The sequence below is a fragment of the Anarhichas minor genome, unplaced genomic scaffold (genome assembly GCF_050575085.1).
Source record: "Anarhichas minor isolate MPS153535 unplaced genomic scaffold, ASM5057508v1 ptg000004l, whole genome shotgun sequence".
In the NCBI taxonomy this organism is placed as follows: Eukaryota; Metazoa; Chordata; class Actinopteri; order Perciformes; family Anarhichadidae; genus Anarhichas; species Anarhichas minor.
In genome coordinates this window covers 4,970,048-4,987,037 of record NW_027466450.1, presented here as the reverse complement: position 1 = coordinate 4,987,037, position 16,990 = coordinate 4,970,048, and the positions used below count along the sequence as shown (strand labels likewise).

Sequence of the window (16,990 nt, the reverse complement as noted above, 5' to 3'; positions counted from 1 at the left end):
GGGCTGCTCCCTCGAACAGGATTCGTTCGTACCAAACGCACACAAAGAGAAACGCACAGCGGTTAGTTTGGACCAGTATACTGTTCTCCCACTCCATCGCCACACTTCACTGTTTGCTGCACTTAGTATTCATAAAGGTAACGTGATACAGTAGTATCAAAGGCTAACCTGACTGATGTTGGGTTTTGGATGTTTTTGGGCTAATACCAATATTGATATTTAAGAGTTTTTATCGGTCTACCTCCATGAAACTCAATGTAGTGTTGAAGGCTGGCAGTATGTTACAAACACATTTTATTTTTTTTATTTTTGCCAAAATATGGTTCAATACACAGATTCAGTTTGTGCCATTATCTGTTGCGGTTGGTCCCTTGTCATACTAAGCACACAGAGGTAGATGGAGATATTACTGTTTCTGTTTATACTGTGCAAATAGCATTCACCCTCTGAGACCCATGTGTAACAAATGGTATCAACCCAAGCATATCTGATATTATTTATTATTATTATTAACTCCCGTGCTTTCACTCTTGCAACATGTGAAAAATGTGAATCCATTGCTGCTGACATGAATTAAAGCTCAACGACGACACTACGAAATAACAATGACGAACTTTCAACACCCACCTTTCAAGTCTACAGAAGTAGATTGGTACTAAAAAGATTTTGGGTGGTGTGTCACTTTAAGTCTGTTCAGACTGTGGTCCTCTTTTCCACTTTTGTTAACTGTTCCTTTTCCTCTCTCCTCTCTCTCAACAGTGTGCCCAAGGGCCGTTGAAAGCCCCCTTGGGGGAGTTTCATAAATACACACCGAGCTAGAAAAGACTTCTGGACTATTGTTATCATCTCTACACACTTTCTCTCACACACGCATACATTCTCGCGCACAAACCACCCACACAGACAAGGACATAGAGAGAATGTTGGAGGTCCAAGAGGAGAGGCCAGCGGCGGCAGGTACAGCAGCGACACACTTCAACAAGAAGGAGCGAGGGAAGAAGGAGCGAGAGGAGGCCAAGGACGGTCGGGGGAACCTCTCCAACATCGGGAATCCCGCGCCCGGCTCCAGGAACGTGCGCGCAAAAGCGCCGCTCACGCACACCGGCAGTCCTCACCAGCTCATCACTCCACCCTGTTCCGTAGTCCTGGGAGCCCCATCAATGCACTCCAATAGGCTGAAGAACTCCCCGTCCACCAACACGCAGAGGTGAGTGGACGCACACTGGACTGTGTGTGTGTGTGTGTGTGTGTGTGGGTGTGGGTGTGTGGTCCTGATGATTGCTTTATCAGCCAAACACCGATATGAATGTTGATTATGCATTTAATCCAGACTTTCTATGAACAGCTGCACAACTAGCAGAATTAAAAAAATTATAACCGCACTATGTTAAACAGATGATTTTTATGGCTGCATAACATTGTTGTGACACTGAATCACGTTTTTTTTGTCCTCTGCGTTGTCGTTTTGTACTTCTAACAGCTCGATGACTGAAGTACTCAGTCGTGTCTTTCCACATCAATAACATAAAGTAGGCTTTACTGGGCGAGCACCAGCTTCTGTCCAGTAAATAAACCTGTTGCAAGTAATCATCTCCCATTATTGAAAAATAAATAAACATTAGCTGTCAGTGTTTATTAACAGTTTGGAGCAGAGAACAAATACAAACACTCATCCCTCTGTTCAGAACAGAATGAAGTGAAAGAAACGGGTCTCTGTAGAACAGCGACTCACAGAGGCTACTTGTAATGTATGGAACCATTTTCTGTAAAAATAAATATATATTTTGTGCCGTTAGGCCAAGAGCAGATGCCAAGTTAAGCCGCTTTTTGGCTGATATGATTGGTTGCAGAGTGATTGGTGCATCCCTCATGCCGGTGTTTGGTATGTTCACTCGTATCTGAACCGTTGCAAGGTGCATATTGTGCAGCAAAGGCCGTGAAGCAGCATTTGTTGTCATACTTTATAAATCCCTATGGGGAAATATGACCCATCCCAACTATTAAAGTAAAGTAAGCGAGCAACCATCTCTAAAGCCGGTGGCTTGGTCTGTGGCGGGAGGCTCCATGTTACTGAACATGTGTTTGATGTTGTGGTGTATACATGCTATGTGATCCGTAGTGAAACTGAGTTTTAGTTAACACAAACCTGAGCATGTCACTTTGGCCGTACCTGTGCTGCTTAGCAAGCAGGTGTAGGTCGGGTGTAATGCAGATCCAAGATCAGCTTCTGCGCATCATTCTTTAAACCGGCAAGGTCTTGATGCGTGCTCCAGAGCTGTTCTAGGGTCAGGGAGTACACTGAGGTTGGAAGTTTTCCCTGCTGACTCATGGTTCTGGAGCCTCTGGAAACAGCTGTCTGGACTGCCAAGATTCTGTGTGTCTTTGTGAACGTACAGACAGTGTGCTCGGCTGCAACGGTGCTTTTTGGACATGTTGGCATTTGTTTCATGCTACTGGTACGTGTGTGTGTGTCTGCGCGCACATTAGGGAGAGAGAGACAGAGATTAGGGTGTGGTAAGGGTGTTCTCTGCCAGTTGGATGTGTCCTGTCTGAACTGAACTGCTCTCAGAACAGTAAGCAGCAGTCATTTATAGATGGCTTGTGTCTCTACTGTCTGTTCCTTCAGGTTTAACTGTGCACAAGGCATTTCCAATACCAATAGCTTAATATAGAGCTCATAGATATCCATACCAAATGCAATAATGACATTGTGTTTACCAATTCCAAAACAAAAAAAGTTTTCCTTTCTGTCTCCTCTATTATTATGTCTGATCTTTTTCTCCCTCCTCTTGTCCGTCAGCCCTAAACCTAAGACGGAGGCCATGGTACGCTCCCCTCCCGTCATGTCCCCCTCCACTGCCACCCAGATAGACTCTAAAATGCCCAATCAGGGCAAACCAGGGAGCACTGGCAGCCAATCACAGCCCTCACCCTGCGACCCCAAGACCCTGGGCTCCAAAGGGGCTCAGAATGTGACCGGGGGCATGGGGCTGAAGAACGGCCAGGGCCTGACATCGGGCCCGAGCTCCAAGGTCAAAGTCAAAAGGGAGCGAAGCACCTCGGTAGAGTCGTTTGAGCAGCCAGAAGGTGGCACACCCACCAGTGAGGAGAAAGGTAAGTAGCAACCATCGTAGCCCAGTACGCATTATAATGGCAGTCAATTCAAATCTGAGACTGTTAAATGTTTTTATTCTCACCAGAATGATAAAACAGTTGAACTAAGGCAGCCGGGCAAAGGTTGATGAGTTACTTGATGACGTCTTTAGTAGCTATCCTTTCACGCTTTGTTCCCAAACCGGTGACACTGCATGACTTTATCTTGAAAAGTGCTGCACGTAGAGATACTTATGTTCTCATTGTTTAGAGAGGGCAACAGTTGGACATCTTGAAAAATATACTTTGCAGTCACTCGCACAGATAAACCGAAGCCCACTGACGGTTGTGTGTGTGTGCGCCTGTGTGTGTGTGTGTGTGTGTGTGTGTGTGTGTGTACAGATAGTAGCAGGGTGAAGAGGATGTGTGTGGCAGAGAGGAGGCAGCCGTACAGTGGAGCTGACTGGTGCTCTGGGGGAGAAAGTGACGAAGATGACAAAGGATTCTTCAGTAAGTGTGTTAACGTGTTCATTCGAGCATTCTTAGAAGTCCCTCTGCTGATCAACTTGACTCATGGCAGCTCCTCCGTAGAACCACATTACCCATAGGCCTGCGCTGGTCTTAAAGCCGTGGTCCTCCCTCTTGTCTCTCTGCAGACTGTAACTCCAGTGACGTGAAGCCCCAGGACTCCGTCTCACATTCTACCTCCAATGCCGGACTCAGTCGCTCCTCCACACCTTCCCACAATACACTGGGAGGCCAGGGCTCGACAACGGAACCTGCGAGTGGCCAGAAACCAGGCATAAAACTTGTTTATGTCTTCACCACGGAGATGGCCAACAAGTAAGGAAGCTAAGAGTTACCCATTCATGTGTGTCACGGCTTGTTTCTTCCATAATATTGCAGCTCAGAAACGGCTCTCTCTAGCCATATTTTGCCACTTAATTCTTACATTTTTAGTGCACATATTGTACATGTATGTGTAGCGTATGCACTGTTTTTGCGTTATGTTTGGTGATTCATTTTACAGTTAAAACGTATCTCTACACGTTTTATATATGAATGTGTTTATACAGGCAAATTAAATCATCTCAATACTTTGAACCCCCTTTTTTCACACAAGCAAAACACCCACAGACAGTGAAACCCTTTGAGGAAGTTTAGTTCAAAATTAAATGGAATTGCCAACAATGTCAATTGCCTGAAGTTTATCTCTGTGCCCCTGTCATCAGTGGTGGTTGTTGTCTTTGATGTTTGTGTGTATGGCACTAAGATACTTGCTTCCCACCACTTCTCTTCCTTCCTCCAACGTTCCCAGTCATAGCCTAAATCCATTGTGTGTATCTGCACAAGCATGTGTGTTTCTCAGTGGGAGCGTACACTTAGATTAACACTCTGTTGGGAATTGGAGACCAAAGATGTGGATGCTCAGTTAGTACTCATTCATCCAGCTCACTTCAAATGGACCCGTACACACACAAACGTATTGTGTCTGATGACGGATGTCTGACTGTCTGCCTTCTCGTCCACAGGGCAGCTGATGCGGTTCTAACTGGCCATACAGAAAACATCATTGCCTTCCACATGAAAAACATCTCCAGCAGCAAGGACAAAGCTCACCTCCTCCTGGTAAAGACTCTCTTTAACGCACATGTATGCACTTTTATACACCAACATCTCACATGAGAGTGTCTATAACTTAATCCTTTTTCTGTCACTTTCTGCTAAAGAACAATGCAGCAAGCGCCCTTCGAAATGACTCCAAGCCTCCCCAGCAGCCCCCGTCCCATGCTCAAGATCAGAGCCACCAGCCTGGATCCAAGCCGTCCTTACCGGGCATGGCAGAGCCGACCACACCCCAGCCTTCAAACCAAGGGAGCCAATCTGGTGTTCTTCCGCAGGAAGGGTCGTCCTCTGCAGGCATGGAATCCAAAAATCTTCCCGGCAGTAGCCCCAGCAACGCTATTGCTGCAGTTGACCAGGCCCCTGTCACCCAACCTGAGGCAGGCCTCAACCCTCCAACAGCAGTTGAGGGAGGGCAGGGTGGAGGCTCTGGTGGAGCGGGTTTGACACCCCAGCAGCAGCAACAGCAGCAGCAGCTGGCCCAGGAGCTGTTGAACATGGAGGCCAACACAGAGGGTCTGTCCCAAGAACAGTTGGAGCATCGCCAGCGCTCCCTACAGACCTTGCGAGATATTCAGCGCATGCTTTTCCCTGATGACCGTGATGCCCCACAAGCTGGGCCCCCACAGTCCCACGGTGGACCCCACGATGGAGGCCCTGATGGTGCACCCCGAAGGTCTGAGCAGGGCCCCTTACAGGCCATGATGGCACAGTCTCAGAGTCTCGGACCACCAGGTGGGCCAGGAGGACCTCGCCCACAAGGTCCACCCTTTGGCCCACCGCATGGTCCCCCCCACGGCCCCAGGGACATGCCCCCGTTTCCACAAGATGAAATGGGTGCACACATGGGGGGTCCAGGGGGCTGTGGAGACGGAGATCAGATGACTCCAGAACAGGTGGCTTGGTTGAAGCTACAGCAGGAATTTTATGAAGAGAAGAGGAAGAAACAAGAAATGCAGCACCGGCCACTTCCTCCAGACATGATGATGCACCCCCACGGTCCACGCGGCATGATGCGAGGCCCCCCGCCTCCCTACCAGATGGGCCCAGGAGAGATGTGGGGAGGACCAGGTGGTCCACCAGAGCACTACCAGGAGCGCATGGCCATGGGCCCCGGACCCGGCCCCGGCCCCAGGGGTATGCCCCCACATATGCAGAGAATGCCTGGCTTCTCTGGTATGATGAATCCTGAGATGGAGGGGCCCCCAAGGCCCGGAATGGGCTGGCCTGACGACATGCCTCCCCGTATGGGAGATGCACGAGGCTTCCCCGGAGGACCTGGGGGGATGTTTGCTGGTCCAGGGGGTCGTGGTGAGCGTTTTCCAAATCCTCAGTCAGTCCAAGAAGCAATGTTCCACCAAGGTATGGGTGGAGAGAAGGGCATCCCTCCAGGGATGATGATGGACATGCAAAGGATGATGGGGCACCAAAGAGGTGGAATGGAACCTGGTAATGGCATGGGCATGTTTCCCAGAATGCCCGGGGATGGTCCTATGAGTCCGTCTTCTAGGCTCCAGGGGATGGGGGGAAGGGAAATGGGACCCGAGTTTGGCATGGGGCCTGGCCCTGGGCCAGGACCTCATATGCACCCTGCCAAGCTACGAGATCCCTCCATGAATATGAGTCCCGAGGAGATCATGAGAATGAGAGGAGGTGGAGGACCTCCAATGGAGAACATGGGTCCACAAGGCCGGCCCATGCAGGGTCCACCCTTCCCTGAGCAGTCACAACCAGGAGACTTTCCTATGGGGCCTGGGCGGCCCTTCCCAGGGGGTCCGGGAGGAATGAGGGGTCCGCATGTAGACCAAGCCTTTGGTCCAGAGCACAGATCTACACCAACGGGAGGCAATGGCCGTATTAACCACCTCCCCCCTGCCGGTGGTCCTTCACAAATTCAGAGGGGCCGCAAGCCAGCCGATCTGAATGTCCAAGCAGGAGGGGGAAACTCTCCCAGTATCAACCCACTTAAGTCCCCTCCTCTGAGGCAAGTGCAGTCCCCCATGATGGGCTCTCCCTCTGGAAACCTTAAATCCCCTCAGACGCCGTCCCAGCTGGCTGGCATGCTCAGTGGTCCCACAGGCCCCAGTGCCCCTCCACCTCCCCCAGCTTCAGCACCAATGAAATCCCCCCACTCCATGATGGGATCAGCTGGTGCCTCTCCTGTTCACATGAGGTCTCCTTCTCTTCCAAACCCCTCTCCAGGATGGGCATCCTCACCAAAGCCACCCATGCAGAGTCCCGGAGTACCACCTCAAGGTGGCAAACCTCCCCTCAGTATCACCTCACCAAACATGATGGGTGCCATGGAGCAAGGTACGAGTCTCTTTCATCCATTTCCTGTTAAGCAGCACCTGTTTCTTCTTCTTACTTCATCGTTAATATAGATTTTATTCCCCATCTCTTTTCAGTGCATCTTTATTAAATTGAATACAGTTAATATTGGGATGTCTTCTGTAAATGGTTTGGAGTTTATTTTTATTATGGAGAATATCTGTCAGAATTAGTCTACAATACTGAAAATGCAAATAAAGAGATGTGGAGGCTATTTATTAAGTGCATCTCTTTAAGTCACCACATCTGTATGAGGGGTGGGGTTGGGTGGGTTATGGTCCAGTGGCTCCCTCTTGTGGCCACAGAATTAAATCTCACTGAGCCTGAAGGAGCAAATACTATTGCTACGTTATCATTACTGATAAAAAACAATCTCAAGCCTCCACTGCTAAGATTGATCATCTCTGTCATGTCTTTTCTTTCTCACCATGCTCTCCTCTAGGTGGTAACGGCCCTCCCTCAGCCCCGCCTTCATCAGGGGCTCCATCTGGCCCCATGTCCCTACCAGGCAACGTTCAGTCTGGCAGTCCGTACGCCATCCCCCCTGAGCCAACTCTATCCCAGAACCCTCTCTCCATCATGATGTCACGCATGTCCAAGTTTGCAATGCCCAGCTCCACCCCACTCTACCATGATGCCATAAAGACTGTCGCTAGCTCTGACGACGACTCGCCCCCAGCTCGCTCCCCGAACCTGCCTTCAGTAAACAATAACGGTAAAACATCTGAAATGTCTTTTTCTTTGTTGTTGGATTTTAACTTTCAATTGCACCCACCTTAGTGCATGTGTAGAATACATAATCACTTATTTTTGTGCATTTGCAGGTATGGCAATGAATCACCAAGTCAACCCACGTATGATGGGACCTGGAAATGCTGGACCCATGTCTGCCCTCAGCCCTCTGGGCATGAATCCAATGGCGTCCCAGCCCCTCTCCCATGGCATGCCCCCACAGATGCCCTCTCCCAATGCTCCTAATATGGGCCCAGGCATGATGCCTCATGGCATGATGATACCACCAAACCCCCAGGACCCTGGTATGGGAAACCCCCAAATGATGTCCCAGGGACGCATGGGTTACCCTCACAGAGGCCAGGGATACCCCCTCACCCAGTCCCCTTCCCAGCAGGGCCCTTTCTCCCCGCACAACGGTCCTGGTCCCCAAGGTTTCCCTGGCCATCCCATGGGCTTCCAGGGAGAAGGGCCTATGGGAGGACGGATGGGGAACATGCCTCACGGAGGAGGGGTTGATGGGGGCATGTGCAAACCCAATAACCCTGGAGGGCCGGAGTTCAACAACATGCAAGGTGGATTCAGTGATGCGGACCTTCATGAGGTGATGCGGCCGGGAGCATCTGGCATTCCCGAATTTGACCTGTCCAGGATAATCCCGTCAGAAAAGCCCAGTCAGACTCTGTCTTACTTCCCCCGAGGTGGGGGAGACAACCCTGGACACCCTGGACATCCTGGGCACCCCGGGCACCCTGGACACCCCGGACACCCCGGACACCCTGGACAGAAACCACCACACCCCTCCGGCTTCCCCATGCAGGGCATGATGAGCGATGGTCCACCGAGGATGGGGATGTCCATGCAGGGGATGGGGGGGATGCCAGGGGGGCCCGGCGGGGGAATGGGCCCCCAAGACATGCCAATGGGCAACCCTGGCCACAACCCGATGCGGCCCCCAGGATTCATGGGCCAAGGCATGATGGGCCCCCAGCACCGGATGATGTCTCCTGGGGGTCCAGGAGGGATGATGCAGGGGAGACAAATGGCCCACCCAGGCCCCGGTGGCTCACCTAACATGATGATGTCACTGCAGGGCATGGGCGGCCCTCCACAGCAGACAATGATGATGGGGGGTCAGATGAGGCCACGTGACATGGACATGGGGTTCAGTCCGGGCCCTGGAATGTTCTGATCCTACAGAAACCTTGTATGTAGAATGTTCTTGGACAATACACAAGGATGGAATAACGGTGATGGTGTGTTCAGAAAACTCTGATGATCTCGAGTAAAGGAAGTATAATACAGGAGAGAGGATGTACCCAGAAATGAACAGAACGGAGCTAACCAGTCACCGAGTAATGTCCTGTGGGAACTATTCCAATGGAGACTCGGGACAGGCCCAGATTGGAGTACTTTTGCCACAAGAACATTTGATTTTGACTCATGAACTTCAGAATGTATGGGATTGTTGTGCATCAATTTCGCAAAAACTGTTCTTGTGTTTTTTTGATTATCTGACTATAAAGATGACTTTCAACATCAAAGAGGAATCAACCTAACTCAAAGTCAGCGTGGAGATGCTACAGTATATGTCTACTTTTTTCAAAAAAAAAAACGAAAACAAATTTGTCATGAAAGTGGTATGGAACAAGAGAAAGGAATAAGAAGAATTTGTGCTTTGTGAAGACTTTAGTGGAACTCCATCTTGTCTCTCGCTCCATTGTTTTGACTGTTTCTGTACAGTATATACGTGAGAGTGCGTGCGTGTGCTTGACAGACTGTATGTTTGTGTGGTATGTATGTGTCTGTATGTATAGGCATTCTATCAGTGACCTCTCAACTCCTCCTACCCAACTTTCATTGGGGGAGGAACGCCCCCTAAAAATACTGTACTGTTTACCATTGGTGGGCTATTCGAATTTTAGTCTATTTTAATTTCCTTTGTAACTCCAGTGTATAACAAACCAAACTATGACCTCATTAAGATAATAGTATTATTAAAAAAGCACAAACATGGACCGTCTGCAGAAAGCGTCTTCTTTCTACCATTGAGAGCAACACAGTGAGGGTCCTGGCAGCTTTGCAGCACAACGATAAACCCCGGTCCAGATGAACATTGGACTCGGTGCTCCAAAACTTTCAGGACTCAACGTTGGCCAGCGTGAATAATACCGCTAATACCCAGATGTGCTTTGTGTGTTCTTCTTGTTCCCGTTTTTTGCTTTTGACTCTCTTGTTGACTCTGGGTAATAATCATTCCCACAGCAATAATCCCCCCCAATGGTCAGCAGAATGGGACAGGAGTGGCTGCATGCCACAGCAGGTATGCCAGGTATCATAGAACTAGAGTTAGGTAGATCTGGTACAATTTTTAGAAAGGCAGGTGTGGTGTCCAGAGGGAGACACGCGGAAATGTAAACACGTACTGCTAAACCATCCAGCTGACTTCCTCTCTTTTCTCTATTGTATAAGCTTGTCATGTGTTTCTCCATTGGCTTTGGTGCAGAATAGCCTCCCAGGGCTGTGGTGATGGACTACAAATAAAAGATATTGTTTTGGTACATACATGTTGTCTATGGAGTGTGTGTGTGTGTGCGCGTGTACGGGTCCACATGGCTCTTGACTATTCACATCTCGTCAGTCATGTGGATCAGGTGGTGTCTTTCATTCTACACGTCAAACCAGTTTACCAAAAACTGAGCTCGAACAAAGAGAGCAAGTCATACAGAGCAGCAGCATTGCCAAGTCGACATTTCATCACGAGGTATTTAGCAAGAGCTGCTTTCCGAGGACACCACACTTCCAAAATAGGTGCAAGCACGTTGATGCATTTGAACTCTACTACACTAGTTGTGCTTTAGTAATCCCTGTATTAAAGTTTTACTTAGCTGGTAGGACATCAGTACACGTGATGTAAGCCCCCCCCCCCCACAAAAAAAAAGACTTAATATTGATTTGAAATCTTTATGAGTCACCAATGCAAACCGTTGTATTTTAAACAGCAGCTCACGGGACAATCCCGCTGATGAGGTACAATGCGTGTTATTGTAACACAGGTCTATATAATGGGCAGGTATTCATGTATACATTATACTGTGGTCTGATGGTGCCAACAAATCCCCACAAGAAGGCAACCTAAAGTTTCAATCTTAACACATACCGTAGCAGAATTATCACATTTCTGCAGATTCTACATTGTTATGAGGACATTCACCTCCACGCTAATGTTCAATCCCCGAACATTAGATCCAGTGCATGGTGCACTGATCAGTGTCTCTTGACGAATGAAATGATTGAATGTGAAAGATTTGATTGTGAACAACAATTGCATCAGTAGTCAGTTTACGGCATTGTTGCCACATTATCCTAAAACAAGTATCTCCGCAAATAAAAGTATGTATTTGTCATCTGCTTTTAAAGTTTAGAAACGGGGCCAGAGGTTTCGTTGACCATAAGAAAAACATGGAGCCTTCATCATCCAGCCACACAGGTTAATTGCATACAAACAGACACAGATATGCCCTAAGCATCTGATATCACGTAAACACTGTTTGGCTAAACTATTCTGCGCTTATACTTGTCAATAAGCCATAACTATTAAATCCATCTACCTAAATGGAACATTTTACTGCCTTGCTTACATGAAGATGAGGAACTATGAAATAAGAGTGTGATGTAAACTGATGCTGTAATCCAGGACTTGTACACTCAAGAAAGCTTTCCCTGGTGACGGTAGCTGGATGGCGTGAGAGAGGAGGATGTAGAAGAAACAGAAACATGTGGTTACTGTCAGCGTGTAATGTCACGGATAGCACTGCGGTGAGACGTGAGTTAATGGCTCAGGGTTCGGTCAGGCCCTCTGTGCTGTTACAAAGTGAGTGGTAGGCTTCAGTGCTCAGGGAGTATGCTGAGAGGACCTGCTTGAACTCCTCCAGGGGGCAGTAGACTCCACTACAACCCGGTATGAGTTGATCCTAGGAAGAGATAACCAACTCAAAGTAAAACACAAAAATAAATATGCAAAAGCGTCTCAAATGAACAGACACATTGTCATCCCCTACCTGGCCTATGTAGGACACTTTAACAAAGGGCTTCTTGGTCTCCTGGTGTTGGTGCAACTCCATAGTGATATCGGCGGCAAATGGTGGCCATCTCATGTCAAAGATGCCCAGAGCCATCAAACAGGGGATCAAAGTGGTATCATGTGCGGAGTACAAAAATAGCTTCCTGATGGAGACAGAATATTATCAGTGGAGAATTTAAAAGACCAGACACAATGAAGTTTGTGCAAAAATAATAATACTGGGTGAGTCCATCCAGAGGGGTCCCACCTGTCTGGCTCTGGTAAGGTGCCCTCAAGTTTCTTCTCAATGTTGGTTAAGAATGAGTGCAGCAGGGGTCCCACACACAGCTGCAAGTTGTCCGTGCTAAAAACAGAGCAGAAGAATTAAACTTATAACAAATGGTCTACATACAAATAAAAAAAGCCCCTCCTCTGTTTGATCTAACCTGCTGTTGTGTCCATACACGTGGCAGATCATGTCCACAGCTCTCTGCTCCACTGTGTTCCTCCAGGTGTCCAGCTCTGATGGGCAGGCCAGGCCGTGCGCCTGTTAATGTGCAGAGACTCGACACAGTCAGTGTCACTGAGCAACACAAGCCTCATAAGGAAAACCAACACGGCTGAAGATTTGCCCACTTTTTTTTTTTTTTTTTACAGGGGCCACCATCTTGGTTATGAGATATTTTCGACAGGTTTGCCCATCATAGTTATTTTCCAAAATGGTGTCTATTGTGGGCAACTTACAGTATAGAAGGTGTCAGTATAGAGCCGTGAGAGTAAAGTAGTAGTAGCTTTTAGGGTAGGGCTGTAGTATTTGGTTGAAACAGTATTTGGGGGAAACAATCAGCAAATTCAGATCACGCTGCATCTGTTATTTTTAGCTTGCTAGAATGTCTAGAAACTTGATGAACTCTGTCGTGGAGTTTTTTATTTTGCACAACAAGCAGCTTTGCCAGGTCCTCAGAATAATCCTATGTTGTTCTGATAGCGTGTGGTGAGACCTAATAAAAGTCACAGGAATCATGATGCGGTGGTGTCACCTGTCTGGCGACCATGTCGTCCCTAATGAGGATGAAGTCGATGTGCTGGTGAGCGGCGATGCCCAGCGCGCTGTAGATGCTCTGCAGGTCTGCTGCAATGTCTGGCAGAGTGGACGACTCTGCCCAGCGGTGGCTGCACAGAACACACACAGCGTCAGCCACCAAACACAAGACACACCGTGACAACCTGTCAGAGGCATCGCAACTCTGGATTCCAGGTTTTTTTTTGGGGGGGGGGGGGGTAGCGAGTGCAAAGGATGCTGTGAGGCCTGCTATGAAAATGTACTTTACATACCTGGCAAGGATTTTGAGCAGCTTGCATCCCCGGTAGTTAGGATACAGGGTTTCAGATGCTGCCTCCGTTGTTAATATGGGGACAATTTCTTTAAATAGAACAGAAGATTACAAAAAAACAGATTCGATGAGATCCAGAAAGGAATAACAACATCGTGCACATGTGGCTTTCTAAACTACCTGTTTGTTTTTGCAGGAAGAGCCCGGCTACCAGGCACTTGGCAGATTCAATGGTCCTCAAGATGTTTGTGGAGCGCACACTAAAAATGGAAAAAAGTAAAGCATTTAGGCTGATATCCTTTGTACTGGGCTTATTTATCACAATGTATCAAAACTGTCGTGTGCAGGAAAAGTGCAAGTGGCTCTTGCTGTCCAACACTTACTAGACCTCAGCTGGGCTAAAGGTGGAGCTGAGGAAATGGGTCTCCTCAACGTATCTCCTCCGTAGCTTCTCGCCCAGCTCATACAGCTGCTGCATGCCCAATGTGGTCAGCTGACCGGGGAACGTGCCACCCTGCCAATGGCGACAAAACAGGATCCGGTTATACTCACACATGTGGCCTAACAAACACACACACACGTAGGAATCCAGAGTGAATGTGGTACGAGGATGGCGGGAGACCATATTGTGGGGATTTGGTTTTCTAAGCTAAATCCAGCGCAGTAAAGCTCTTTAGCAAAGCAGCTAACTCAGCGCAGGAAACTCTCATCTCTACGGACAGAGGCTGGCAAACACATCTCACTGGGAAGCTCTACACGCAGTTCAGCAGCGTTACAGAGAGCTGTTGAATGAATGAAGCCGCTTTCACGTCATCTGTAAATGACGAATCCTAGAGGCCACTAGAGGGGGGGGAGCTTCACATCTATGAAGCAAAAGAACATCTAAATATACAGAGATCAAATAACATTAAACACCAGGCCTTTACCACAGCACGTATAAACTTGGCAAAGCAGAAAAAGCCCAGTAAAGGTTCAACTATGCCAGATTGCTCAATGTCAGAGGCGCTGTTCCAGTTACTACCTGTTTAAATGTCTGCTCCTCCTCTAAAGTATCCTCACACAAAGCCTCTAACCGAGAACCAACTGAACAAGTTGCCGCACCTGAATTTGTTCCTTCCGCTCTGTTCTTATCTGACCACATTCGATCGCCACAAAGCACACCTACCTTCAGGACGTTTTGACGATAGCTGTCTTCTACAGGAGCCGGGGGTCTCGGGCCCCCGTGAAGATCTGTCACTTCATAGTTGATGTGGGTGTGTGCCGGAGGCTCCAAGAGTTTCGGCACCCACTGGACCTGGACCCAACAAAGACTTGTTATACAAAGATCATTTTTTTTAAATATACACGGGCACTTAACGAGTCGAGGAAACACAGAAAAAGAGTTCTACCTCCATAACGCCAGGTATTGACTTTAGCGGCGTTCGAGCACCATGTCGGAACAGCACTTGGACCAATTTGAGTTCGTAGGGAGAACTAGGATTTGTATCAGCGGAGGTGCAACTGGAAGCCACCTGGTCCGACTCAGCTTGCTTCTGTGACCACAGCATTGAACCGAAAGCCACCGACACTGAACCGAAAACACCTGCTTTGGTCCAAAGATTCCTCATGGCCGAGCTGTGAAACAAACAGACGTATTGTTCGAGGGTCTGAATTAACTACACACGCATCACGGTTAATATTCAGAGGAAGATTAAGAAGGACTTCTATAATGACAGTAACGTCAACCCGTGTATTAACCCTGCACAACGAACATCCAGCGTTAGGAACAATCTGTTACATTCCTTGCTGAGAAAACTCTGACCGTGTCCTCAGATTTGTAGAACTAGTTTCATTCCCTAAGCTCACTTTATCTGGGGGAACCAAAGTTGATTTGTCCTCCTTCCCCGGTGTCGCTTTCTTACCTACAGTATGCTGATGCAAATACCCGCTAGAGCAGTTTATCATATGTATACTCCTGTGTGTTTTATTAAACTTAAGGATACACTGATACCGATATCGGGCCGATACTGACTCATATAGCTGGACCGGTGTTTCGGTGACTATGAAGCTGATCTATTCAATTCCATTCTATGTTTATCTACTATATATACGCTGCATTAAAAAAGGTTTACACTTGTTTTTCACCATGTTTTAAGTATTAAAATGTTGTATAAATCAAGCTATTAATAATATATATAAACAAATCCCTCTGTAAAAACCTTCAGAATATAGACAAGAATGAAAGTGTAAAGTTTGGTGTATGTCAGTGCTTCTGACGAGGAGATTTCCTGCTTATAGTATTAAAAAAAACTAATTTCAAGAAAACAGTGTTTTCTTGAAATGAATGAATAGGATGTTGAATAGGATAAATAATTCACATCACCGTAAAACCTCCCCAGATAAATACTTACATTAAGACACTTACTTTTTGCAATACAAGTTTTCTCAAATTGTATGTTTAAATATGCAAATGAGGCATTATCTAATGCCAACTTTTGGTGAATTTAGGAGAAATACAGATGCCTACAATTATAATGAAGATAATTGTGGATAAGAAATAACATTTATTTTTAAAATTAACACTTGAAGGCACTTCACACAGTATATATAATAGGTAGAACTAACTTTGTTGTATACCAATACACACTGTTTTTTAACATGTAAATATCAAATACAATGTCATATCCACCTACCTCATGTATTTGCAACCTGTTGCATTAACCATTCGTATTTACATTACTGCTCAAGTTAACCCAATGTGTGTGTGTGTATAACACACACACACACACACACATTGGGTACTTACAGCGGATGATACGTAACTTCCTTACAAAAGGAGGAAGTTATAACTACATGCAGAACTAGAATAATTGCATAAAATAGCAGCATATATACTGTTTGTTTGGAAATGCTCATCACATTTTCTCAAATGTTAGCTATGCTGTGAGCTATACTATGTGTTATGGACGAACCTGTAACATGTAACATCCCCTCAAGTCCAACGATGCCGTGGATGAAACGATCAGCTCTAACGCTTCTCTTCATATCCACACGTTAACTAGATCATGACTATTCACACTGTCTCTTGCTGCCCATCAAACATTGCTTTACTCGTTTCAATACGAACCCCGTTGCTGCTAGAAGCACGTGAAGAAAACACGTTTCCACGCATGGCTAGCTAGTTTGACCACAGCGTGACAACATGAGGTCTGACCTCTCCACACTCCAGCTAACTGCACCATGACAACGAAGCCCACTCTTGTGAGTTAGCCAACTAAGCTAACAGCTAGCTACTTACTTTATGAAACGAAGATCTTTTGCTCCTCTCGATAGTGAATAAAACACTCGGTAAATAACAGATTATCTTGACATGAAGCAACTCTTCCCACCGCTTCAAGTCAATGACAAGTCGGGAACTGTAGGGTGGCAAATGCCGCTGGACGTCGAAAGTGAAGGTGATAGCTATGTGGACAGAACTACATTTCCCAGTAACCACAATGGGATCTTTCTTCTTCTTCTTTTGTAAAAAGGTAGAAAAGATGCATCAAAGCGCGCTAACGCCATCTACAGGTGTGTCTGCACGCCATTTGATTGCGCGTGAAAGTTTCTAATCCCAAACAAAGACAAAGAATATTTTCATTATGAAGATAAGAACCAGACAATATAAAACTGTTTTATCCTCCCTTGTGTTTTTTTATTTATACTTTTACTCCACTACATTCAACAATGAAATATTGTAGTTTTTACTCCACACCATGATTTTGACAGCCACAGTTACTAGTTATGTTACAGATTAAAATGTCCAATACATATCATACGTATATGATACATGTCA

General features: G+C 46.9%; 2 protein-coding genes across 2 annotated transcripts; one reads left to right on the top strand and one right to left on the bottom strand.

The window, feature by feature from the left end:
* Nucleotides 1-920: 920 nt before the first annotated feature.
* Nucleotides 921-8,971, top strand: bcl9 (BCL9 transcription coactivator). Its single transcript, XM_076103273.1, has 8 exons — nucleotides 921-1,207; nucleotides 2,801-3,114; nucleotides 3,496-3,603; nucleotides 3,750-3,936; nucleotides 4,626-4,722; nucleotides 4,824-7,029; nucleotides 7,490-7,762; nucleotides 7,872-8,971. Exons 1-8 carry the CDS (start codon nucleotides 921-923, stop codon nucleotides 8,969-8,971), a joined length of 4,572 nt encoding a protein of 1,523 aa, XP_075959388.1.
* A 1,758-nt stretch (nucleotides 8,972-10,729) lies between these two features.
* Nucleotides 10,730-16,619, bottom strand: acp6 (acid phosphatase 6, lysophosphatidic). The gene is made up of 11 exons (XM_076107086.1): nucleotides 16,454-16,619; nucleotides 14,565-14,790; nucleotides 14,342-14,470; nucleotides 13,560-13,690; nucleotides 13,357-13,436; nucleotides 13,178-13,265; nucleotides 12,883-13,015; nucleotides 12,289-12,389; nucleotides 12,111-12,206; nucleotides 11,841-12,006; nucleotides 10,730-11,753 (listed from the first exon to the last, which is right to left on the bottom strand). Exons 2-11 carry the CDS (start codon nucleotides 14,781-14,783, stop codon nucleotides 11,619-11,621), a joined length of 1,278 nt encoding a protein of 425 aa, XP_075963201.1. The 5' UTR covers nucleotides 14,784-14,790; nucleotides 16,454-16,619; the 3' UTR covers nucleotides 10,730-11,618.
* Nucleotides 16,620-16,990: the final 371 nt, after the last annotated feature.